General features: G+C 53.8%; 2 protein-coding genes across 4 annotated transcripts in view; one reads left to right on the top strand and one right to left on the bottom strand.

The window, feature by feature from the left end:
• The window catches only part of NRL (neural retina leucine zipper), a 27,018-nt gene extending 4,032 nt beyond the window's left edge, over positions 1-22,986 (top strand). The window contains exons 1-4 of one of the 2 annotated variants that reach the window (XM_040620767.1): positions 10,540-10,848; positions 12,909-13,014; positions 21,051-21,458; positions 22,379-22,986. In XM_040620767.1, coding sequence (XP_040476701.1) covers positions 21,078-21,458; positions 22,379-22,711 — 714 coding nt within the window. In that variant the 5' untranslated portion in view covers positions 10,540-10,848; positions 12,909-13,014; positions 21,051-21,077 and the 3' untranslated portion in view covers positions 22,712-22,986. Of the gene's footprint in view, positions 1-10,539; positions 10,849-12,908; positions 13,015-21,050; positions 21,459-22,378 lie in introns of those variants that run through there. The other variant, XM_040620768.1, reaches the window with a different exon arrangement.
• Positions 2,808-11,141, bottom strand: PCK2 (phosphoenolpyruvate carboxykinase 2, mitochondrial). Of its 2 annotated transcripts, none has more exons than XM_040620764.1 (10): positions 10,882-11,141; positions 8,574-8,819; positions 7,936-8,120; positions 7,646-7,849; positions 7,100-7,287; positions 6,614-6,776; positions 6,147-6,365; positions 4,070-4,207; positions 3,702-3,797; positions 2,808-3,459 (listed from the first exon to the last, which is right to left on the bottom strand). In XM_040620764.1, exons 1-10 carry the CDS (start codon positions 10,908-10,910, stop codon positions 3,005-3,007), a joined length of 1,923 nt encoding a protein of 640 aa, XP_040476698.1. In that variant the 5' UTR covers positions 10,911-11,141; the 3' UTR covers positions 2,808-3,004. The 2 variants fall into 2 exon arrangements, with proteins under 2 accessions (XP_040476698.1, XP_008707000.2); XM_008708778.2 differs by lacking the exon at positions 10,882-11,141 and adding an exon at positions 10,331-10,478.
• Positions 22,987-22,993: the final 7 nt, after the last annotated feature.

The raw sequence follows: 22,993 nt of genomic DNA, 5'->3' as shown, positions 1-22,993 counted from the left end.
GAAATCATTATATTGAAGATGGTAAATACAGGGGAAAAAAATCCATTGTCTTGCTGTTTTTCTATAAACTATACCAGAGGGTAATGAAATAGAAGACGAAGGGGTGCCTTTTTTTTTTTTTTGTAAGATTTAATTTATTCATTTGAGAGCTCACAGGCAGCGTGGGAACCGGGGGGAGAGGCAGAAGGAGAAGCAGACTCCCCGCTGAGCCAGGAGCCCCAGGACCTAGAGATCCTGACCTGAGCTGAAGGCAGATACTTAACCATCTGAGCCACCCAGGCACCCCTGAAGGGATGTCTTCTTGTAAAACTATTCCAATTGTTATCACAGAGTTTGGATATAGCTGTTCTGAAATCCCTAGTAAATTAAAGAATCTAGCATTTAGGTCTGGATGCTTCAGTGGTTAAAATGAGGGAAAAGAAAGGAATGGAGGGGGAACGTGTAGACTGAAAGAGACTTCAAAGGCATATGAAATTCTTTTTTTTTTTTTTTAAGATTTTATTTATTTATGTGACAGAGAGACAGCCAGTGAGAGAGGGAACACAAGCAGGGGGAGCGGGAGAGGAAGAAGCAGGCTCCCAGCGGAGGAGCCCGATGTGGGACTTGATCCCGGAACGCCGGGATCACGCCCTGAGCCGAAGGCAGACGCTTAACGACTGCGCTACCCAGGCGCCCCCAAAGGCATATGAAATTCTTAAAAATGGGCAAAGCTGAACTATAATGGCCAAAGATCCGCATTTGGGTGATAAAACTGCAAAAATAAAATTAAAGGACATGATTATCATACACCATGGTACCCATTTATGCCAGGAAGGAGGGGCTGTGATGACGAAGAACACAGCGAGGGGATGGCGGAACTTCGGGTGTCTGCAAAGTTCTGTTTCTTTCTCTTGGTGATGGTTTAAAGGGTGTTCACTTTGTTAGTTTAGTAAATTATACCTTTGGTTTTCATGGTTTTCTGTACCTGTGCTTTATTTTAAAATAAAAAGGTTAGGGACACCTGGCTGGCTCAGTCAGAAGAGTATGCAGCTCTTGATCTCAGGGTTGTGAGTTCAAGCCCCACACTGGGTATAGAAATTACTTAAATAAATAACTTAAAAATAAAATGTTAATTAAAATGTGTTAACTATATTTTATCCTGTACCTGCAGCTGCAGGACGTGCAGCCCAATTTTATTCTAATCATCAAAATCATTTTTAAGGCTCATATCTTCATATCACTGAGCATTTAGATACCAGGAGGGGCCTGGAACCCCAGTTCCCCGCCTCCTTCCTGGAGGGACGTATTTCCAAACCTATTTTTTCTCCCCTAAATTTTATTTGCATTGTTCGTTTTCCTCTTAATCTGTAGAGTCAGGAATATATGATATAGGCTTATAGGGCCTTCTCTAATCAAGAGTGGAAAGGTGAGAGCAGCTAACGTGTAGTCAATGGTTACGCCATGCCAGGCATGGTTCTGAGTGCCTGGCTTCACTGACTCTTTTAATCCTAACACCGAGGTGCAGGCACATCCCCATTTTACAGACGAAGACACTCGGAGGCACGCGGGCCAGACTCTACTGTGCGCCTAGCGTCTGCATTATGCTGCCTCTGATCCTAGTCTCAGTTATCGAGTATGTTCACGAAGCTGAGGATTTGGCTATATCGTGTTAGGTGTAACAGACTCCATTGCTCACTGTGTTTTAGCACTTGATCCACTCCGACCTTAGATTCTTTTCCGCCCTCCTGTTGTAGCTGGTTATTGGCTGTTCTCTATGAAACACTTGGTGTTTCCTCCTCCAGTGTTTTCTTTGGAGGCAATTCCCAGTAATTCCGTCTTATGTGTTTCAACACAGACTGGGTACAGACTTCCATCTTACCAACCTCAGTCTATATATTCATTCAGCCTGATTCAGATCAGAGGTGAAGCTCTCCCTCAGTCGATACCCCTGATTTATGAAGGATCATCGCTCTCTGGGGTTTCCCTCTAAAGCTGACTTCTGAGGATTTAGGCCAAGGCCTTGCCACTTAAACTAGGGTCCCTGGACCGGCAGCATCAGCATCAATTAGGAGCTTGTAAGAGAAACAGAATCTTCCAGCCACTCCAGACTTGCTGAATGAGCATTTTGTCAAGATCCCCAGGTGATTCGTATGCACTTGGAAGTTTGAGAAGCATGGAATAGGGCACATCTAAAGTCCTTATAGTTCTACAAGTCTATGCTGCTATGAGAGATGTCTATGCAGTTACTATTTACCCTTGGCTCGACTGTTTGCTCTGTGGGCTTGGGCAATTACTTGACCTCTTTGTGCCTTTGTTTCTTCATCTGTAATACGGCATCTGTAATATGGAGCGTTGTTTTGTAACCTGCTCAGAACAGTTCCTGACACACAGAAGACACTATAAAAGGGTTAGCTGTCTTAATATTGAATAAGCTTTCATGAATGCTTTGAGAGTCCCAATTTCAGGTCAGGCAGGAGGAAGAACAGGTTTGACAACTGACAATGGAATTGCTTCACTGGGGAATGGGGTTCTAGAGGCTTCTGCATCTCCAAGTGGGAGATCAGGAATTTTAGGCCTGGAAGCTATACTGAGCAGCTCGCAGAGACCCCCATCTTTTTAAGACCTCAGGACACAGAGTCGATGTGCCTTCTCCCAGAAATTCCTACTCCTACAGCTCGGTGGCAGAGCTGTCTGAGAGTGAGATCCTGGCTACCACCAGGCTGTACCAGGCCAGGCTGCACTGGGGCGCTGGCTACCTGGAGGGCTGCAAGAAGACTGTGAAATTGGCGTTAGAAGCCCATGGAGACAGGCGGGAATGAAAACAAAAGTTGTGGAAAATAAATGAGCATCTCTTATTATTGGACAGAGTGTCGGAGAAGGTCTGTGGCCTGGTCTCATGGCACCCAGATGTCGGTTATTATCAAATCTCTCATATTTTCTGCAAGCCTGGTGGCTCTCCTGTCTCTAGATGCGGGGTGGGATGGGATGGGGGTGCTGTGCTCTCTTGCTAGCCTGGAGCCTCAGGTCACATTCTGCGCACACGTCCCTCCAGGGCCTCCAGTTCAGCCAACACCTCTTTGGGTAGATCTTGATTGACTTGCTCTGTCAGGTAGCTCCGAATGTCACGAACCTCCTGTTCCCAGAAGTCCTTGGGGAGCGAGAACAGCTGGGTGGTGTCTATGGCTCCCAGGCCGCTGAGATCCAAGGCGCCTTCCTTCGGCACCAGCCCAATGGGCGTCTCTCGGGCACTGTCCTCTCCCTCTAGCCGCCGGCAGATCCAGTCTAGCACCCGAGCATTCTCTCCAAAGCCTGGCCACAGGAAGCGGCCCGCCTCGTCCCGCCGGAACCAGTTGACATGGAAAATGCGGGGCAGCCGGGCCCCCTTGCGCTCCTCCATGCTCAGCCAATGTTCTAGGTAGCGCCCAAAGTTGTAGCCAAAAAAGGGCCGCATGGCAAATGGGTCGTGCATGATGATCTTCCCTGGGGAGGGAAGCAAGATGGGTAAGGACTCTTCCTCCTTCCTGGAGAAGACAGGGGCACCCTGCCACTGGCTGCAGGGAGTGGTAAAACTTTGGTGGCTCAGGAATCTTCCTCAGAGTAGGGTGAAGAGAAGGGATTGGGAAAAGAGACGTGGGGAGGGCAGGTAGGAGGAAGGCCTGGTCAGGAAGGGACAGAAGCAGCGATGTGGGTACACAGGAGAGGGGCACAGGGAGGGCACTCACCTTTGTGTTCAGCCGCAGCAGTGGACTCAGAGCGCATGGCACTGCCCACAAACACCCCGTGGCGCCAGCTGAAGGCCTCGTATACCAGGGGTACTCCTAGAACACGGGCGAGCAGGGTCACAGGCAGCTTCTCTGGACCCTCACTCCACCCCTTCTGGTGATCTTGACTCCTGGTCTCGCTCGCCTAGGATCTCTGCTAGCCCATTTTCAAACCCCATGCCTCCCCATAATTTTGCATTCTCCACAGCAGCTCTAGAGACAGCCACAGTGGGCAATCCAGGCTGAGACTTTAAGTACACAAGGGAGGTGGACCCTGAGATAGAGCCAGACCCTTTACTGAGAAGGCATAGAACCCACACGATGGTTACCTTTGGGTCTGCGGCCTCCAAAGATGATGGCATCAATGGGGACACCCTCGGGGGCCTCCCAGGCTGGGTCCATGATTGGGCACTGGCGAGCCGGGGCACAAAAGCGAGAGTTGGGATGTGCACAGGGCTCCTTGTCTCCTGGTAGGGAAAATACAACTACTGTCACTTCCAAGGACTTGTCCACCCCCAACACACACATAATTTTGCACACTCTTGCACAGTTTCTGTTTGCGTCATCAACTCCCTGGAACCTCGTGTGGTAAGGAGCAGGGAGAAGGGAGCCAGGACATTCCCCCAAAAGATCAGGTCATTTATCTATAACAGTGCTGCCAGCCGAGCTATGTGAGAAAGAGTGGGCAAGGAATGGGGGTTTAGCAAGAAACCACTCAAACCAGAAAGCAAAAACTGAGACCGTCAGATCAGTATTTCAGAAAATTGACTTTCCATCAGCAAACAGGGGAAGATGGGATCTTCTGAGGTATCAAAACATAAACAGGAATTGATTTGGAAGGTAGCAGAATTTTGGTGATTTTCCTGGCTCTACTCAGACCCAGATGGAGTGATAGGGCTGGAAGAGGTCAGACACAACCTGGGCAGGCATAACCTGAGGAGCTCAGGTCATCTGGGCCCTTTAGGTACCCTGGAGAAGGGACGGGACCAAGTCAGTGGCATTTGTATAAAGCACCACCATGGGGACCCAGAAGAGACATGGTGTCTTCTCTGTTGGAGGTTGCTGGTCGCCAAGGGAGTTCTAGAACCAGTCCCCACCTCCCACCACTGCGTCCCCTTCCCCACCCCCAGCTCCTGTCTCCACCTGCATGTAAGAGCCTCTTGCGCTTCCATTAGCCCCCAATTCAGGTCCCTGGTACAGGGTATTATTCTGGGAATTGCAGCTGGGTACAACACGCCCTAGTTATACCCGTGAAGCTAGAGATGATGAAAGGGTTGGGGAATGAGCCTGCGGGGAAGTAGGAAAGTTTCTTGGGTTTCTCAGTTGGGTGGGGAGAATGGGGAGGGCTTAATGACCGGGGTGGAGAAAGTGAAGGGTGATTAGATAAAGAGGGAGCATGCTCGGCCAGCCCAGAAAACGTGCATGTAGGTTTCAGCGACCACAAGCTTGCCGTCCCCAGTATGCCCTTCTCTGCTCCCATCCCTAGGTCTCCAGGCTCTCTGACTGCAGAAGGTCCAGAGTGCAGGGGTGGGGGAGGAGCAGGACTGCTAGGCGCCAGGGGCAATGACAGGGTTGAGAAACTAGCTTTTAGAAGAGGCTAAAGAGCTGGTCTGATTTCGCCTGGAGGGCAGACTGGGGTGGGTGTGTTAGAGGGAGGGGAAAGGGTGAGGGCAACAACATTGACCTTTATTTTATTATCTTTTTAAAGATTTATTTATTATTTGGGGGGGGCAGAGTGGGGGAGAGAGAGAATCTCAAGCAGATTCCCCACTGGGCATGAAGCCAACAGGGGGCTCGATCTCACAACCTGAGATCATGACCTCAGCCGAAATCAAGAGTCAGCCACTTAACCGACTGAGCCACCCAGGCGCCCCAACACTGACCTTTAGACAATGGCTATTCTTATACAGGGGATGGTGGGAGCCAAGTGGCAGGGGGAGGGGCCGGCTTCCTCTTTCCTAATGGGTCAAACTTTATGGACTGTGCTTTGAGCCCAATCCCTTGCATAAAAATTTTCAAAACAGTCCTCGCCTTTCCTTTTAAAAAAAAATCCAGCTTATTTTTATTGCGAATTTGCTATGTGTTCGGCACTGCGCTAAACCCTTTGCATGCATTATTCAGCCCTCCAGCAGCCAAACGATGTAGGTACTTTGGTAACTACCTCTATTTAACTGATGGGGTCACTGAAGCTCGGGAGGGTAAGCAGCTTGGCCAGGTCCCAAAGCCAGTACTTGGTGGAGTTGGGACTTGACCTGAGATCTCACTTGGGATCGGAAACCGGGACTATTCATAACTTCCTGTGCCTCCCAGAGGTCCTGGAAGTTGGCTGCAGGTGTGGAGAAGGCTTATACATCATCAAGACGCTGAGCCCCGGGGGCTGTGTCACACCGCCCCCACAACACCTACCAGGTTTCCAGGGTTTGCCCAGCCAGGAGGTCACGGTGACACCGGGTGGAAGAGGCTGGTCAATACCCTCCCAGTACACTCCACCATCGCTGGTCTCAGCCACATTGGTGAATAGAGTGTTACTCTGGATTGTGGCCATGGCATTGGGATTGGTGGTGGCTGAGGTGCCAGGGGCCACCCCGAAGAAGCCATTCTCAGGGTTGATGGCCCGGAGTCGACCTGTTAGGAGGAGACGTGACAGAAAAGAAGGACCAACCAGAAAGAGTTGAGAGGTGCGGCCATGGAAGGTTCTGCTCTGCTCCTCCTTGCCCTGAGCTGGCCCCCAGATCTGATGGGGAAAGACTTCCTGTCTCTAGGGTGGCTGGACTACCAGGAGGTATGGGGCAGGTCCGCCAGGAGCAGTGGAGGGGAGACTCCTATACTCCGGTAAGAGCCAGAACTGAGAGTATGAAGCAAGCGCCTCTTACCATCACTGTCAAACCTCATCCAGGCGATGTCATCCCCCACACACTCCACCTTCCAGCCCGGCAGTGCTGGCCGCATCATGGCCAGGTTAGTCTTGCCGCAGGCACTGGGGAAGGCAGCCGCCACATAGCGCTTCTTCCCCGCGGGGTTGGTGATACCCAGGATCTGTGTGTTGAGGAGAGAGGGAACAAGGCGGCGTCACCAAAGGTCAGTTATGGTCTGCACAGAAAGGACAGCTAGGGGTTAACAGGGAGGACAAATGTTTATTCACAAAACAGGTGCCAGGACTTCACCACAGGGCTGGGATGGCGGCAAGTCAAAGCCCCCTCAATGTCCAGCAGCCTGGGGCCAAAGCTTCGGTCATTGGGGCAGAGTCCCTTGCCCACCAGCCTGGCACCTGGCAGTGGGGAGGTGAGGCTAAGGCTGCCGGCCAGGCCCCACACCCTCCCTGCTCCCCGCAGCTGCCCAGGTCCTCACCAGGCCCTCACCAGCATGTGCTCGGCCAGCCAGCCCTCATCCCGGGCCAGCCGAGAGGCGATGCGAAGGGCAAAGCACTTCTTGCCCAGCAAGGAGTTGCCACCATAGCCGCTGCCGAAGGAGATGATCTCCCGCTGGTCAGGCACGTGGCCAATCAGGGTTTTCTCTGGGTTGCACGGCCACTGGTTCACTGGCTCCCCTGGGGACAATGGGGTCATAGGGCTGACTGCTGGCAGGGGCATCAGGAACTGGAGCATTAGGGGCTGGAGGGATCGGGGTTGGCAGGAGAGACACTTAGGAGCGGCGGTGGAGCTCCTCATAATAGGCCCCCCACCTCATAATATCCATCAGTTCCCATGTCCCTGTTGTGGGACACGGACAAATGACTTTTCTCAATCTTGTGCGAACTGCTCTGGTGACATGGCATCACCCCCAGCCCAGACTGCTGCCCTAGATTTTGGGAATTAGGTGTTTCACTAATAAGGATGGGTAGAATTTGGGGTTCCCTCTGCATGCAAGCAGGTCTGTGTTCTCCTCTAGGCACGGCAAGTGCTTACCTTGCCCAGTCAGGGGGTGGCCCACAGAGTGTAGACACTTGACAAAGTCGCCATCTCCCAGGGCCTGAAGCACGGGTGTCCCCAGCCGGGTCATAATACGCATGCTTGCTACCACATAGGCCGAGTCAGTGAGCTGCACTCCGATGCGGGACAGTGGGGAGCCCACGGGACCCATGCTGAACGGAAGCACGTACATGGTTCGGCCTGTGGAAGAAGATGCCACCTGGATGAAGGGTTCTAACCTGTTCATACCTTCAGTGTCCCTGGTTCTGTGTCCCTGCCTTGGTTACCCTGCATGCAGCCTGGAAACCTCTCATCCACAGCTTGCTGGAAGTCAGCTGGGGACATCCAGTTGCCTAGTTGCCCACGGGCCCCACCAGTGGGGAGGGGCACTGTGTCCCGTTGAGAAGGAGTTACAATCACCGTCTTGCTCTCTACTCGTGCCACATCCTTGGGGTCTGTGCGGGCCAGCCAGCTAGGGGAGAAGGGGTTATCAGGAGGATGGGGCCAACCGGTCTCCCTCATCCCCCGACCCAATCTTTCAGGTCCAACTCTGACTCTAGGTCTTCTGTGGCCCTGATTTCTTCCCAGCCATTTGCACCTCGGTGGCTTCCTCCACATTTTGTCCCATCTAAGGGGGTAGTTCCCTCAGCCCAGCCTTCTAAAGGCCCTTGGCAAAAACTCTCCGAACTTGGGAGAGAAAAAAAAAAAAAAGGCAAAGGTTTTTACTTATATTAGCTTCTCTCTTTAACATAAAAACGCAGACCAATCCCACTAATTCCTGGTTCTGTTTCCCCCCAAGGGGGGGGAACATTCTTGCTCCTTCCATTAGGATGGTCTCGTTAAATTTGATTTTGTCTTGGTAAACCCAAAGTGGCCCAGTCCAAGCAGCTGCCCCCATCTCATGGTCAAGGGGCTCAGGGCGTACCAGTTGTTGTACTTGGGGAGCTTTCGGATAAGTCCCTGCTTTTCCAGGAGGGTCAGCGTGGCAGTGTTCTCAGCCTCGGTGCCATCACAGATGTGGATGCCCTCCGGTCGGCACAGGTGGGCACTGCGCTCCACAAAGTCTCGCACCCCAGCAGGCAGCTGGCCCAGATCTCCACTGAGTACTCGCAGGGTCTGGATGCTGCGCCATGATGACCAGCCCCAGGGGCTCAGCCCAGGCCAGCGAAGCCTGCAAGACAAGAAACAGAGCCGGAATCAGCGCAGTGTTTTCTGGGCAAGTCAAAGGGACAGGAAGCTCGAGGGCCGCCAGGGAGCGCACTAGAGCAGGTCTGGGCACAGGGACCTTGAAGGGCAGGTCGGAGTAGATGTGTGGGATGGGTTCAGGCCACATGGGCTTCGCGGGTCTCAGCGAGGCGCAGATACTGCCCCATGAGCATACGGGCACATGCCTGGCTGCGTGGAGTGTATGTGGAGACATGCTGAGGTTATTTCAGGCTTAGCCCGTGCCCACGTTTAACTGTGTCTGGTCGATGCTGGAAATGATGAGGTGCCCCGTGGCCCAGTGTTGATAAGCTGTGCCCAGGTGACAGCTTCATGTGTCTGGTATTTGGAGCTCTCCTCCCTGTTCTTCTCCTTCTCAAGTATAGTTTTTGTGAGTTAAAAAAGCAGCTGTTTTTACTTTTTTCTTCTGGTGTGTATGCTGTAAGACTGACAGCCTCAGCAAAGGATCCAGTCTTTGAAACGGGACAGTCCCAGGTTTCTAGATTAGGGCTCTTGCACAGAGAGTGGGTAATTGGATACTGGGGTTCCAGGCATCAGAGCTAGGGCTGCCCACGTGGGGCAACAGGGGTTGCATAAGATGTTGCCATTGGGTAGGTGTCTTTGAGTTGGGTCGAAGACTGACTGTTGGGGATGTTACTGGCTGGGGTTCATGCCCATTCCCAGCAAGGCAGGGTCCCTGTTGTCTGTCCCTTCACACTCCAGGGAGAGGGAGAAGCAGGGTCTGCTCTGATTGGCCTGGACCCAGGGTGGATTGACGCAGAGAGAGCAAAGGCCAAGAGAGGGAGGTTGCCCTCCTCCTATGCCAGGGCCTCGCCCACCAGAAACTGCTCCACACACAGGACTGCATGCCCCTGTCCCTCCCCCTAGAGGTCACATGCCTAGAGAGTTTGGGTGTTAGCGGTGGGGGGGGGGGAGGGGACCAGACTGCAAAAAGCTCAAACTCAAGAGGCTCTAAGCCTGGGGAAGGCAGAACCCTCAGACCATGGATGCGGGAGCTGGAGCCTGGCTACAGTGGGACCTGGGCTGGCTTCCAACAGAGAAAGCAGGATGGAAACCCAGTGCGTCCACAGGGGCAGAGGAAGAAGACTCCTGGAACCTGCAGAGTTGTCCCTGAGCATTAATTTGAAAGGCACCCAGTCTTGGGGAGAGCTTCTCTCTGCACGGGGCCTGGCTCAGGAAGTCTCTGGTGATGCTCCCCCACTCCCCTCCAGTCTCCTAAGTGGGACCTTCTCCTTTTCCTCTGCTCTGGAGACCACCTACAAGGGCTGGCAAAGTGGAACCAGCTGTGGGAGAGATATGGGGTCGGCTCAGACTTTGGGACAAATGCTGGGGAGAAGGGAGGCTACAGAAGAGAGATAGGAAGCTGTGAAAAGGGAGCAGGGCCCAGGGGCTCCTGTCCTGGACAGGGGCCGAAGCCAGCCATATCAGAATTGAAGGCAACTTGTCCCCCTCCTCCACCTTGTTTCCCTCCTTCTCCTGGCCCCAGGTCCTTGGGCTGCACCGAGCTTCCCTCCAGGTTCCAGTTCGCGGGAGGCCGGGAAATAAACGTTTACCTTCTACCCTCTTTGGGGAGCTCTGAGCTCAATCCCCCAGGGGTTCATGTACCCTTGACCCCAGGGCCCTACCGATTCTGATCGCAACTGGAGCACAAGGGTTACATCTGTAAAGGAAAGGAAGAGACGAGGAGACGGGGCTCAGCGGGGGCGAGCGAGGAGGGGGAGGAAGTTCAGAGAGTGGCAGGTCGCGACCGCGCGGTCAGAGACCAGCAAAACACAGAGGGGAAGGAGGGGACGGAAGCGGAGAGACCCAGAGCGGCAGAGGCCGCCCCAGGTCTCCCGCGAGACGCCCGGCACGCCAGGCCGGGGATCGAGAAACCCTCGCCCCCGGCCCGCCTCCTGCTCCGCTGGGAAAGCGGGCGGACGCGGGCGGGTAGGAGAGCGCCCCTGGCAGCCCCGAGGGGGCGAGCGCGGCGGAAGGTGCGGGTCGGCCCCGGGCGGGGGCTCACTCACCGCAGGCCGGGGCGGTACACAGCGGCCATGGCACCTGGGCGGGGGCTGCGGGGTGGCCGCGAGAAGCGAGCGGAGCCGGGCAGATAAGGAACGCGGGGAAGGAGGGAGCGCAGCGAGCGGGAGCGAAGGCTGGGCGGGAGGCGCTTAAAAAGGAGGCGGGCGGGAGGGCGCAGGGGCGGAACCTAGCGGGGCCGGCGCGACCCTCTCCCCGCCCTGCCATTCAGCCAGCTCCCCGGGTCCCTGGGCTCCAGGCCCCAGGCCCGCCCAGGCACCGCCCCACGCCCAGCATCTTAGTCCCTAAACCCGTCTCTCCCATTGGACAGCGGGGCCCCCTTCTCGGCTCCCCGCCTCCGCGAGGCCCCGCCCCCCGCTCCGCCTCGTCCCCTGCACATGATGTAACTTTGAGGACTCTTGCTCCCGAGAGATAGGGGTTGGGAGATACTGGGGTGGTGAACAAGTCAGGAACGAGGGGCGAGGCCAGGGCGGGGGCCCACGGACGCTGGAAGTCCAGAAACCGGGGGTTGGACGTTGCCTTTTCCCTTCTCCCGCTCTGAGACCCAGGCTTTTCTGTTTTCCAGGGCCCCAGGGCTAAGGTTCCCTCCGTCCCCAACTCCCAAATCCCTGTTTCTTCTCCTCCTGATGAGGGCTCTCTTCTGCCTTCCCATGAAATGGTGATGCCCCTCCACTCCAGGGTGTTGCCTTTGGGCCTCATCTGTGGCTGTTCTGGCCACATTGCCCCAGAGAACTGATCTGTCCCACCCCACCACCACATAAGGTCCGCAGAAAATTTTTCAAGTTATGTCGCCATCCAGACATCTCTCTTCAACTTGAGACCACTGAGTATCACCCCAAACGCCATAGTACCTCCAACTTCAACATGTCTACGATAGGCACCTGCCCAGCATTGACACCCCCTTTCTGGTTGTAGCACCCTGATGTTCCTTTGGGGACCCACCTCCTCAGTCCATGTGATCATATGGGTCTCCTGTGGGTAGGCTGTCCGTGTGGCCACAGTGATTGGGAATGTTCCAGGATGGACGTGAGGTCCCTCTTGGGGGCTTTTTCTGTAAACTTTCAAAATGCACTCTCTTTCTGCTGGGTTTGCGAGCTGGTAGGATATAAACCTCGAGCTGCTGGGTGTCAGCCTGGCACTGCAAAGCAGGACCCTGCCCTAGATGAAACCAGCCTAGAGGAAGCAGAGCAGAGGGATGGAGAACTACAGATCCTTGATTTGAGTCAACAAATTTCTTCTTTCACTCAAGCTAATTTTCAGTGGGTTTCTGCCATTTGCAACAGAAACAATCTTGATTCTCAGGGTTCTCAGAGTTCTGTGCTAGAAACATATCAGGACAAGGAGAGCTGGCCTCTAGCCTTGGGCTAGCCGTGGGCTCTCTATCTCTTCACCCAGCCCCCATCCTGGACTCAACCTCACGTATATATATTTGGGATACTTTCCTCCAGTCCCTATACCCGACCTCTGTCCACACCTATTCCACTTCAAACAGCTGCCTCTTTGGCCACCTTTTAGGCCTAAAGGTGTGCATGCCGGGGCAGCGCAGATGAACTGAAGGTCGTCATCTCTTCCATAATCCTGCACCCGCTCTCATGGTTCCCCATCTCGGTGAATGGCACCAGCATCTAGGCAGTTGCCCCAGAGGAACCTGAATCAATCTAGGCTATTCCTTTCTTCTCTTCTATAGCCAATCGGACACTAGGACCTTTGGATTTGTCCTTCCTAATTAGCTCTCAAATCTCCGTCCATCCCCATGGCCACTGCCTTAGTTCAGGGTGTACCTCTCACCTGGCTTCAGGGGATATCTTCCAAGACACTTCTTGGACTCCCGCCTCTCCAAATGCCATCCCCTCTCCTTTCCAGCAAGCTACCCTCCAGACTCTGCACATAAGTTCACTTCGATGAGTTAAGAGAGAGAGGGAGAATGTTTACTGTGTGGACACCGGGCCGGGCTCTGTGCCCGCAGCTTTCCATGCATCATGTCATGCCATTCCACAACCATCCTGTTTTACAGATGTGGACACTGAGGCCCAGAGAGGTTGTCATCTGCTCAATGTCACCTAGCTGGTCAGCAGGAGAAATGGAATCTGAACCCAAGCCTTTCTGACTCTCATTACCAGGTGATTTTTTCCCCCTTCCAATCCTATACTGTCCCCTTGATGTATAATTTTTAAAAAAGTGAGATCATGTCACTTTGAGGCTTAATCCCTTCGAGGCTTCCTACAACGTGGCAACTGATGTCCTTTGTCATCTGGCTCCTGTTTATCCAGCATTATTACTGCCACCCTCTCTCCTACATACTCAACTGCAGTTTCCAGAGCACTTCTGTGAAACCCTTCTGCCCTTCAGATTTATTTTTTTATTTTTTAAAGATTTTTATTTATTTATTAGAGAGAGAGACAGCCAGCGAGAGAGGGAACACAAGCAGGGGGAGTAGGAGAGGAAGAAGCAGGCTCCTAGCAGAGGAGCCTGATGTGGGGCTCGATCCCATAACGCCAGGATCACGCCCTGAGCCGAAGGCAGAGGCTTAACCGCTGTGCCACCCAGGCGCCCCTGCCCTTCAGATTTAAATCAAACATCCGCTCTTATGTGAAGCCAGTTTGCTCTTAGAATTAACATCTATCTCAACTGTATTGGTTTTACACTGTGTACATACCTGTTTTTGAACTTCTCACACTTTACCGTAGTTACTTTTGTATCTCTATAATCCTCACCTAAGTGTTAGCTCCTTGAAAGAAGGACCCAAATTTTAGTCTTGTTTTTATCCTAGTTTCTTGCAGGATCTGGCCTATAATAGGCAGCTAATAAATGCTGTTTGAATAAAAGAATAAGCCAGTCTCATGTTCCTGAATCCTTCTCCCCCATTATGTTCTTCCTTAACTTTTAGGGGGTCCCATGGGGGTTTCCTTGTAGTGTTGATTCCTTTCATTCGCTACACTTTTATACCAATCCTGGCCCTCTGCCCAGCCTGGTCTACCAGCTGGCCCAGTGTTGGAGGCACACCACCACCAGGGGGCAGGGTGTGACCAGCCTTGCCCCCTCCCCGCCCCCCATCTACATTTTCTTCTTCCCTGGGCCCTCTGGGTCTGGCCCTTGGACATCTTACAGACCCCCTACAGTAGATGCTGTGGTGTGCCACCTAGAGCCCCTCTTCAGGATCCAGGTGCTCATTGTCCCAGCCTTGGTGTGTTGGCCGCTAATGGCTCACAGCCGAATACTTCCCTGTGCCTGAAGGCAGCAGTCTCACCAAATGTAATACCCCCTTTCCTGGGGCAGCGTGCATCCAGTGACTGGTTGATGCAGGGGTGCAAGGCCTAGTCCCCTTTCCTCAGTTTGGTCTGTCCGAGCTCCAGAGCTCCTACGGGCTCAGCTGAAGCCTCTGTTGCCATTGTAGTGCATTTCTGCTTTTCCCGCTGTCCAGGCCTGTTTTTCTCTCTGCTTTTAAAAGTTCTCTCCTCCCCCCCGACCAAGGAGCCATCTGTACACAAGTTTCTGTCTCAGAGTTTGTTTCCAGCTTAAGATGTCCCCTAACTCAACTCGGACACTGGATTAGCCGCCTAATCTGACTCTGATTCCATGTGCCCTCCTCCACACTAGATCCAAAGTGATCTTTTCAAACAGTCTGAGCCCATCACAGTCCTGCCAAAAGTTCTTTAGTGGCTTCTCACTGCTCTTAGAATAAAGCCCAAATCCTAAACTTGGACTATAAGGCTGTGCTGGATCTGGCCCCCGTTGATACCTCCACCCTCACCTACCACCATTCTTCCCACGTCCTGTCCTTGGTTTCTACTCTCTGGCTGTGTTGGTCTTTTCGTTTGTTCGTTTCGTACACGTGTCTCTTTCCTGCTCAGAGCCCTTGCATAGATTGTTCTTGCAGCTTGGAATCTCCCCTTCTCCACCCCCAGACACGGTCACTTCGTACTCACCTGGCCAGTCTCAGTGGAACGTGTCCTCATTAGGCAAGCTGTCCCTGCAATGCCGCCTCCCATTAGATTGGGTCTTCATGAAAGAAACTCTCCTAGTGTCTGTCCTTCTTCACAGGACTCACCTCAGTTATAGCGGTTTCTTTTCATGTAGGCTCCTCCCTAACATATGTGAGGCCTGGGGCAAGAGGACAAATCGGGGTTCCTGGCTGGCTCAGTTGGAAGAGCACGTGACTCTTGATCTCAGGGTCATGAGTTTGAGTCCCATGTCGGGTGTACAGATTACTTAAATAAATTTCTAAAAACTTTTAAAAAGAGTGCAAATAGAGGCTCACAAACCTTGTGTTTAAAATTTTTAGAAGAGGGCGCCTGGGTGGCACAGCGGTTAAGCGTCTGCCTTCGGCTCAGGGCGTGATCCCGGTGTTCTGGGATCGAGCCCCACATCAGGCTCCTCTCCTGGGAGCCTGCTTCTTCCTCTCCCACTCCCCCTGCTTGTGTTCCCTCTCTCGCTGGCTATCTCTCTCTGTGTCAAATAAATAAATAAAATCTTTAAAAAAAAGTAAAAAAATAAAATTTTTAGAAGATTTTATTTATTTATTTGAGAGAGGAAGAGTGAACGGGAGGGAGAGGGAGAGAGAATCTGAAGCAGACTCCACACTGAGCACAGAGCCTGACGTGGGCGTGATCCCACGAAAGTGAGATCATGACCTGAGCCTAAACCAGGAGTTGGTCGCTTAACTGACTGAGGCAGCCATGTGCCCCCTTCCTTGTGTTTAGACATTTAAAAGGTAGAACTTACGCTAAGAAACAGTTGAATAAAATATGTTTTATTCTTCTACCTTGATAAATATATACATAACGGTCTGAAATTTGGTTCCAATTTGAATTCAGATTTGGACTTTATTTGGAGTCCTCAGGATTCTGCAGTAGAATGTGGTGGAAGGGGGGAGGACGCGTTGGGCCACTGGCCTTTGGGCCTGCTTCTTTTCCCACTCCTGATACCGTCTTGGACTGTGCGAGGGCTCACGTACGCACACGGGGACCTCTCTGTCTTACACATCCCAATCCTGTCTGCAGCCTCCTGCAAATAGTCACCGTTGGCCAAACTTTGGGCCTAGGGATGTATGTACCAGTAGTGTGGTCCACTCCTGCAAGGACCAATCCAGGGGAGAGGTCCATGTGGGCCCTAGAAGTGGGCTTGGGGCTCTTTGGGCAGGGAATTCCTAGGTATCTAGAATGTGGTCCAGAAGGGGATTGGTGTGGGCGGAGGAGGCCTGAGTTCCTCACCCCGTGGGGTGGGACCAGCCAGAATGGAGCCTTCTGAAAGCACAGGGCCCAGGGTAGGGGCCACTTTTGGCTGGGCCTAAGGGCAATAAATTGATCTTTCCCTGTTTCATCAGTCTGTGTGCTCCATGAAGACAGGGCTATTGTCAGTCTGATTTACTGAGGTCTCCCTAATGCCTAGCACAGTGTCTGGTGCTTAATACGCCTTGTCAAGGGACGTCTGGGTGGCTCAGTCTTAAGTGTCGGCCTTCAGCTCAGGTCATGATCCCAGAGTCGTGGGATCGAGTCCTGCATCAGGCTCCTTGCTCAGCGGGGAGCCTTCTTCTCCCTCTGCCTGCTGCTCCCCCTGCTTGTGCTTTCTCTCTCTCTCTGACAAATACATAAATAAAATCTAGAACAAACAAACCCTAAAACAAAAACACTTGTCAAATGAACATACCAGGTAGATCCGGAAGAGTTTTGAAGATTTGGATCCATTACTGAAGATCTAGATACCAGAAGCCAGAACTTACAGGGCTTACAGGGTCTTATGGGCTCCAAAAAATGGGAGTGAGGGACAGAGGAGGTAGTGGTGGCATCCTGAATTACTGACTGTGTCCCCTCTCCTCCCTCTTCGTCTCGTACCCCAATTCTGCCAGCCCTTCACCTGCCTGGCCCTCTTCCCCCAATTTTCCAACATCCCTCTGTTTATATCTTTCTCCTTTTTTGTCCTTTGGCCACTGTGTCTCCTCTGCGGCCTGACCATCTATCTGTCTGTTCCTCTGTATTTCTTTCTAGCTCTTGGTCCCCAGTCTTAACTTTCCTCTGTCCCTTCCTTCTACCGCCATTGCTCTTCTGGTCCCTTGCTCCTAGCACCCCCTTACTCCCTTCCTGATCCTTTCCAGAAGACTTCCTCTCTCTTTCAGTTTGCCATGGCCCTTTGCCCACCTTTTCCATGTGCCTATATCCTTCCAACTCCTTTAATACAAATCCCTGGAGAGCCCCCGGCTTGTTCTGCCCTCCATCCCAGGTTGACACCTACTGCCCCCTCCGCTAAGCCTTCTTGCCTCCCTTCCTCTCTTCTGTCATTTCTGCAGTCCACCTGGCGCCATCTTTTTCACTCCTATCCCCAGATGTCCTGGAGTCAGTCACTCTCTGTGTGCGTCTCCCAGGCTCTGGGTCCATCCCCACCGAGAGGGCCCATGAATCATCTCCTGGGGCCCCACCAGTTGCCACGGACTCTCCTCTCTGTGCCCTTGCTCCTTTCCTCTGGCCCAGCCCTCACTGCCCAGACTCCTTTCCCTAGTCAGTGGCACCTGGTCTGAGCCCTGAGCGGCTCAGCTTGCCTGAGCTTGTTTAGTCTGACTCTTTTAGCCCGTTAGCAGCTTAGCCCCCCACCCCCCACCTCTCCTTTGAGCTCTCCAGTAAACAAGAAGATCAGCCCAGACCTGACAGCTGCTTGGGGGCAAGTGTCTGGCCAGGCCAGGCACGAGAAAGGGGCTGCATTCAACACTTCCTATTCCTTCTTCAACTCAGGAGGTCTGGGCTCTCTTTCTTGGCTATGTGCCTCGAAGCCACATCCCGTGCGATTCCTTGTCTCCGTGATCCCCATTCCCATCTGTGGCCTTGTTCCCAGGCCTTGGTTCTCCCGCAAAAACAGCTAGATCCAGGCAATTACACTGAGAAGCCTTACTACTTAAATCATGACAGTGGTCTTTGCTCCACGAAATGCAGGACAGATGTGGGAAGAGAGTGATGTCGTCTGATCTAGGTCTTCTTATATGTGTGTACAGAGTATGGTAAGAGAGACCACACGGGCACACACACACACACACACATACACACACACACACACACAGGGAAAGCTGTGTTAACTATAGATATTCTGTAGACCAGTGGTTCTCAAACTTCAGTGTTCATCAAAGTTCCCTGAGGGCTTATTAAAACACAGATTTTTGGGCGTCCCCATCCCCAGAGTTTTTGATCCAGTGGGTTTGAGGTGAGGCCAGAGACGATGCATTTCTAGCAAGTTCCCAGATGATGCTGCTGGTTGGGGGAACCACACTTTGAGAACTACTGTTCTCATCTGAATCCACCAGCTGGGACCAGGTTCATTTTTATAACTGATGATCCTTGGGGCTGATGGACACCCAGGTCTCTCTCCGACTTGGGGCAGGGGCCTGTTAACTCCACGGGAATGTTCGGGTACCCTCCCCAGGTTGGAAATAGCCGTTAACTCTTGGAGTTCTATTCTAGTACACGCCCTGTTTTAAACAGCTTCAGACAGGTTTAAACACCTCCTTGGCTAATCTAGTATCCCTGTTCCAACTTCTACTCAGGGATGGGAGCTCTAAGAGGTGTTAGGGGATTAGGCTGAAAATGTAGGTCACCCCCCAGCCATCTGGGAACCAGGATGGTGAGGGAGGAAGAGAGAGGGACAGAGACACACGCAGGGAAAAGGCGAGAGGAAGCAGAGGGCGTGTGAGGGCAGTTACAGAAGTGTCCCGGATGGATTGGTGGTGATTAGATTTCCGTGTCCCGAGGTGGCCCGGAAGGAAGGAGCAGAGATCCCCACTCTCCCTTCTGCTGCTCCTTCTCCTGAGCTGGGCTGCCTGTCCCAGGACTGGGTCAGCAAGAGTGGGAGAGGCTGAGGATTGGGTGGCCAAGTCCTGGACATTCACCGAGGGGACGGTTGCCTGTCTTTCTGATACGATAGCTGTGAGGGGTGTGGGGCCTCACAGGGCCAGTGAGGCAGGGGACAGAAATGTGAGGACTCCTGAACACAGGAAAGAGAGCCCACAGGTGAGAGTGGGCTCAGGACTGCTTGTACTCCTGCAAACACTGCCACGGTGCTGTAGAGCGTTGGAAGGGGAGGGCGCGGGGAGCTTCTCTGGGCCTCTTTTCCAGTCCCAGGCTCTCAGTGCTGAGGGCTGGGGGTGGTATTCACACGAAGGTGGCTGGCCAGGCCAAAGCAGCTCTCTGTACCACGGGACTGAGTGTCTGTGAGACGGACCATCAGTAAGGAGCTTTGTTGAGGAAGATGTTCCCTTTCCTTCCTTGAGAACTGGCATACTTGTCCTCTCCCCTCTTCTCATTCCCCCCAACCCCCCAGGCCCATGAGATATGCAAATGATCTCCTTACCTCATTGGCTAGAGCCCTGAGGACCATAGATGACCTCAGAGTGCTGGCCCTTTAAGAGTGCCCCATGGGCTGGGTGCCCACAGCGCCTTGTTCTGAGCACAGAGGCACCAGGCCCCTGCTCAATGGGGTCTCCAGTCTCTGGGGAAGCTGTGCCTGCCTGGCTCCGACACTGACCACATCATCTCTACCATCCCCCAAGTGAGTATATTCAGGGCCTCCCTGCATGCCAGGCCTCTCACCTACCTCTTCCTTCTCTGTCACCTGCTGTCTGCTCTTCAAGAGTCCTCACACTTCTGTCCCCTGCCCCACTCCCACCCTGACTGGCTTTTTGTCCCCCCGCGACTATCACAGCAGAAAGATAAATAACCCTCCTCGCTCATCTCTTCATTCAGTTCTCTCTGGACACCTCTCTCAGGGTTTTGCCATCTCCTCCCTGCCAAGGATCATTCCTTCAGTCTGTGTCTTTGTTTCTGCCACCCCTGTCCTCTCAAGGGTGAGGGGCTCAGTAGATAGGGCAACAAGCCTTCCCTGGGGCGGGAAGAGAGAAGGACTTGTCTGTCCTCCCACCTCTCTGGGCAGAGCTTGAGGGTCTGAGATGTCGTTAGAAAGAGGGCTACGTAGGCTCGGGGTATCAAAGGCCAAGCCCCGGGGATGAGCGCTCCCTGCCTTGCCCCTTCGGGGGCTGGCAGTGGGGCTGTTGGAACTGGGAGCTGGGCTAGATTGGGAGTTCCAGGCTGGGAAGGATCTCTGAGGTCACCTAGCTTGAGGTTCTTTAGGTGAGCACACACTCTGTGGCTGATAACAGGGAGGAGAGCTCCTTGGTGACCTTAGTTTGGGACACTCTCGATTGAGGTTGAGCAGATGGTTTACTGAAGGCCTTCTCAGATGAATACGCTGCTGTGCTCTGGGAATCTGCAGAACGTGGGATGGGAGGCAGAATTTCTTGAAATTATCGGAGCATCGACTTCTTCTTGGGTACTTCTCAGACTTAGGGTTTCCCAGAACACTCTCTGGGAAATGGTAAAGTCTAACTGCCTTGATTAAACGAAATGGGAAACTGAGGCTACAAAGGGGGAGGTGATCTGTCCACGTTCACACAACATAGCAGGTTCTGAATAGAAGGAGGAAAACCAGTTTTTGGTGGTTCCCTTTGGAGAGATCGGCTTGGGGAAAGAAGGTCACCACTCAGTCGTGATCTTTCTAAAACTGATTCTAGGACCTTTTTTTTCTCTTTGGAAAGTCTCACGCTCCTATAAAAGGGATTAATTGATGATTAACCCATAGAACGGATGTGAACTGAGGACCTTCTACATGCCAGGCATTGACCTAGGTGTTCTGAGAGAAAGGTATAACAGTGCATTATCCTTATATATTAACATTCATGGCATACGTGTCTTTCCATTGTCCTAAAATAGACACATACTCTGTCACAGTTAATTAAGCAAAATTTTTTGATTGCTTGGAAATGGAATGATGTCTCTTGAGATGACAGAGCCTCTCAGTATGTCCCAGCACTAGAGTTGGGAGCACTGCCATGTTCCTCTTGTTTTTCATAGCTCCCAGAGGCACCAGTAGGGCCAGAGGCTGTGATATCTATCCTATTCCTCAGTCAGGCCTCTAAGCTGCTTGCCCCCAGTCAGGAGCCCCTGCCACCTGAAAAGTTGCTCCAGCCTGGAGGTGACTATTTAGGGAACAGAGCTGCACCATCACGCCGGCTTTCTAAAACTCTGGCTCTCCAGGGCACGTGGGTTTTGGAAGAAGCAAGTTCTGGTTAAGGAAGCTGGCAGGCAGCCTCCAGGTGCTCCAAACCTCTCCTCTGTTCTTGCAGGTGCACCCCTCCCAGTCCAGCCCCAGAATGGCACTGCCTCCCAGCCCCCTGGCTATGGAATATGTCAATGACTTTGACTTGATGAAGTTTGAGGTAAAGCGGGAACCCTCTGAGGGGCGATCTGGCCCCCCAACAGCCTCACTGGGCTCCACTCCCTACAGCTCAGTGCCTCCTTCACCCACCTTCAGTGAGCCAGGCATGGTGGGGGCTACTGAGGGCCCCCGGCCAGGCCTGGAGGAGCTGTACTGGCTGGCCACGCTGCAGCAGCAGCTGGGAGCTGGGGAGGCACTGGGGCTGAGTCCCGAAGAGGCCGTGGAGCTGCTGCAGGGTCAGAGTCCAGTCCCTATCGAGGGGCCCCACGGCTACTACCCAGGGAGCCGGGAGGAGACGGGAGCCCAGCATGCCCAGGTGAGCAATCAGTGAGTTGGTCTGAGGGGTGGCGGGGTGAGGGAGGACAGCCCAAGAGAGGAAGGAGAATTCCTGGACAGGGTTATGGATTGGGGAAGAGACAGAGGGCAGGAGAAAAGAAGGGCCCTTGAAAGAAATCAGATGGAGAAAACTACCTTCTGCCCCCTCCCCCTTTTCCAAATGGAGAGAAATGAGTAGTCCAAACCAGGAGGAAGAGGGAGAAGATAAGGTTAGAAGAGGACCAAAAGGGGAGAGTTGAGAATTAATGGGGAGCGGTTCTTTACGGGGAGGTAAATATACTCCGTCTATGGAAACCCGGGAAAGAGTTGTGCGTGGAATGGAGTGGAGTTGAGGCTGTGGGAACGGGAATGAGGTTGGCCTTTTCAAACATCGTGCTTCCCCAGCCCCCAGTCTTCTCAGTAAGGATTGGGACTCATCCTATTAATTATAGACACAGATGGGGGTGTTGAAGGCATTAGGACGTAATCCAAATCCTTTGAGGGTCACAGGGTTGTGGCCTTCAGGACAGGGGAGCGAGGTGCATTGGCGGGGCGGGGTCTGCCTGGGCGCGTGTCCACTGGACACCAAGACAGCCTGGAGCGCGACGCGGAGGACCGCGCAAGGAGGGCGCGGGTGTCAGACCTGCGACTGGCTCGCCTGACCCTGGGAGGCGGGGCCTGCAGCGCGAGGCCGACCCCGAGGGATGCGCATTCCCCAGGGACGAGGGGCTTGTTGGGACGTGGGGCGGGGTCTGGACTGCGGCGGGGAATTGGGTGGAAGGGCGAACCTCAGGTAAGGCGGGGGCCGGGGGCGGAGCCTTCCCGAGGGCGGGGCCTTCCCGCTGGCGACCCGAGGGTGGAGCCGGGCGGAATCCCGCGCGGACCCGGCGCTGACCCGCTCTCCGCCCGCTCCTTCTGCAGCTGGCCGAGCGGTTTTCGGACGCGGCGCTGGTGTCGATGTCTGTGCGGGAGCTCAACCGGCAGCTGCGGGGCTGCGGGCGCGACGAGGCGCTGCGGCTGAAGCAGAGGCGCCGCACGCTGAAGAACCGCGGTTACGCGCAGGCCTGTCGCTCCAAGCGGCTGCAGCAGCGGCGCGGGCTAGAGGCCGAGCGCGCCCGCCTGGCCGCCCAGCTGGACGCGCTGCGGGCCGAGGTGGCTCGCCTGGCCAGGGAGCGCGACCTCTACAAGGCTCGCTGTGACCGGCTGACCGCGAGCGGCCCCGGGGCCGGGGACCACGCCCACTTCTTCCTCTGAGCCGCTGGGGGTCGCGGAGTGGTGGGGGGGCACCACCCTGGAGGCCACTGTACCGTTCACTAGATGGTTACTGAGCGCCTTCTGGTGCCAGACACACCGTGGTATGACTATACATACATATCCCCGAACGTCCTGGACCCGCGAGGCATGCTCCGAGGTTAGATGCTGGTCATTTTCTGGGAGAGAGGTCTTCTCCCCTCACGCAGGCAGCACACAGAGCCCTCCACCTCCTGTTCCACCCCACGTGACCAGGACCCTGCGATCTGGAGGAGCCAGTGCCGG

This window comes from Ursus maritimus, unplaced genomic scaffold, assembly GCF_017311325.1.
Source record: "Ursus maritimus isolate PB19 unplaced genomic scaffold, ASM1731132v1 scaffold_36, whole genome shotgun sequence".
Lineage (NCBI taxonomy): Eukaryota > Metazoa > Chordata > Mammalia > Carnivora > Ursidae > Ursus > Ursus maritimus.
Note: the sequence above shows the minus strand (reverse complement) of the source record. Positions and strands in the feature narration are given on the sequence as shown.

What these genes read in the sequence shown, in the direction of transcription:
- PCK2 (XM_040620764.1), bottom strand. Translation starts at nt 10,910, where the DNA reads ATGGCCGCTGTGTACCGCCCCGGCCTGCG. An exon ending in CTCCCCAAGTACAACAACTG is followed by an intron (nt 8,121 to 8,573) that starts GTACGCCCTGAG and finishes CTTCTCCCCTAG; the next exon opens with CTGGCTGGCCCGCACAGACC. An exon ending in GTTTCCAGGCTGCATGCAGG is followed by an intron (nt 7,850 to 7,935) that starts GTAACCAAGGCA and finishes CTTCTTCCACAG; the next exon opens with GCCGAACCATGTACGTGCTT.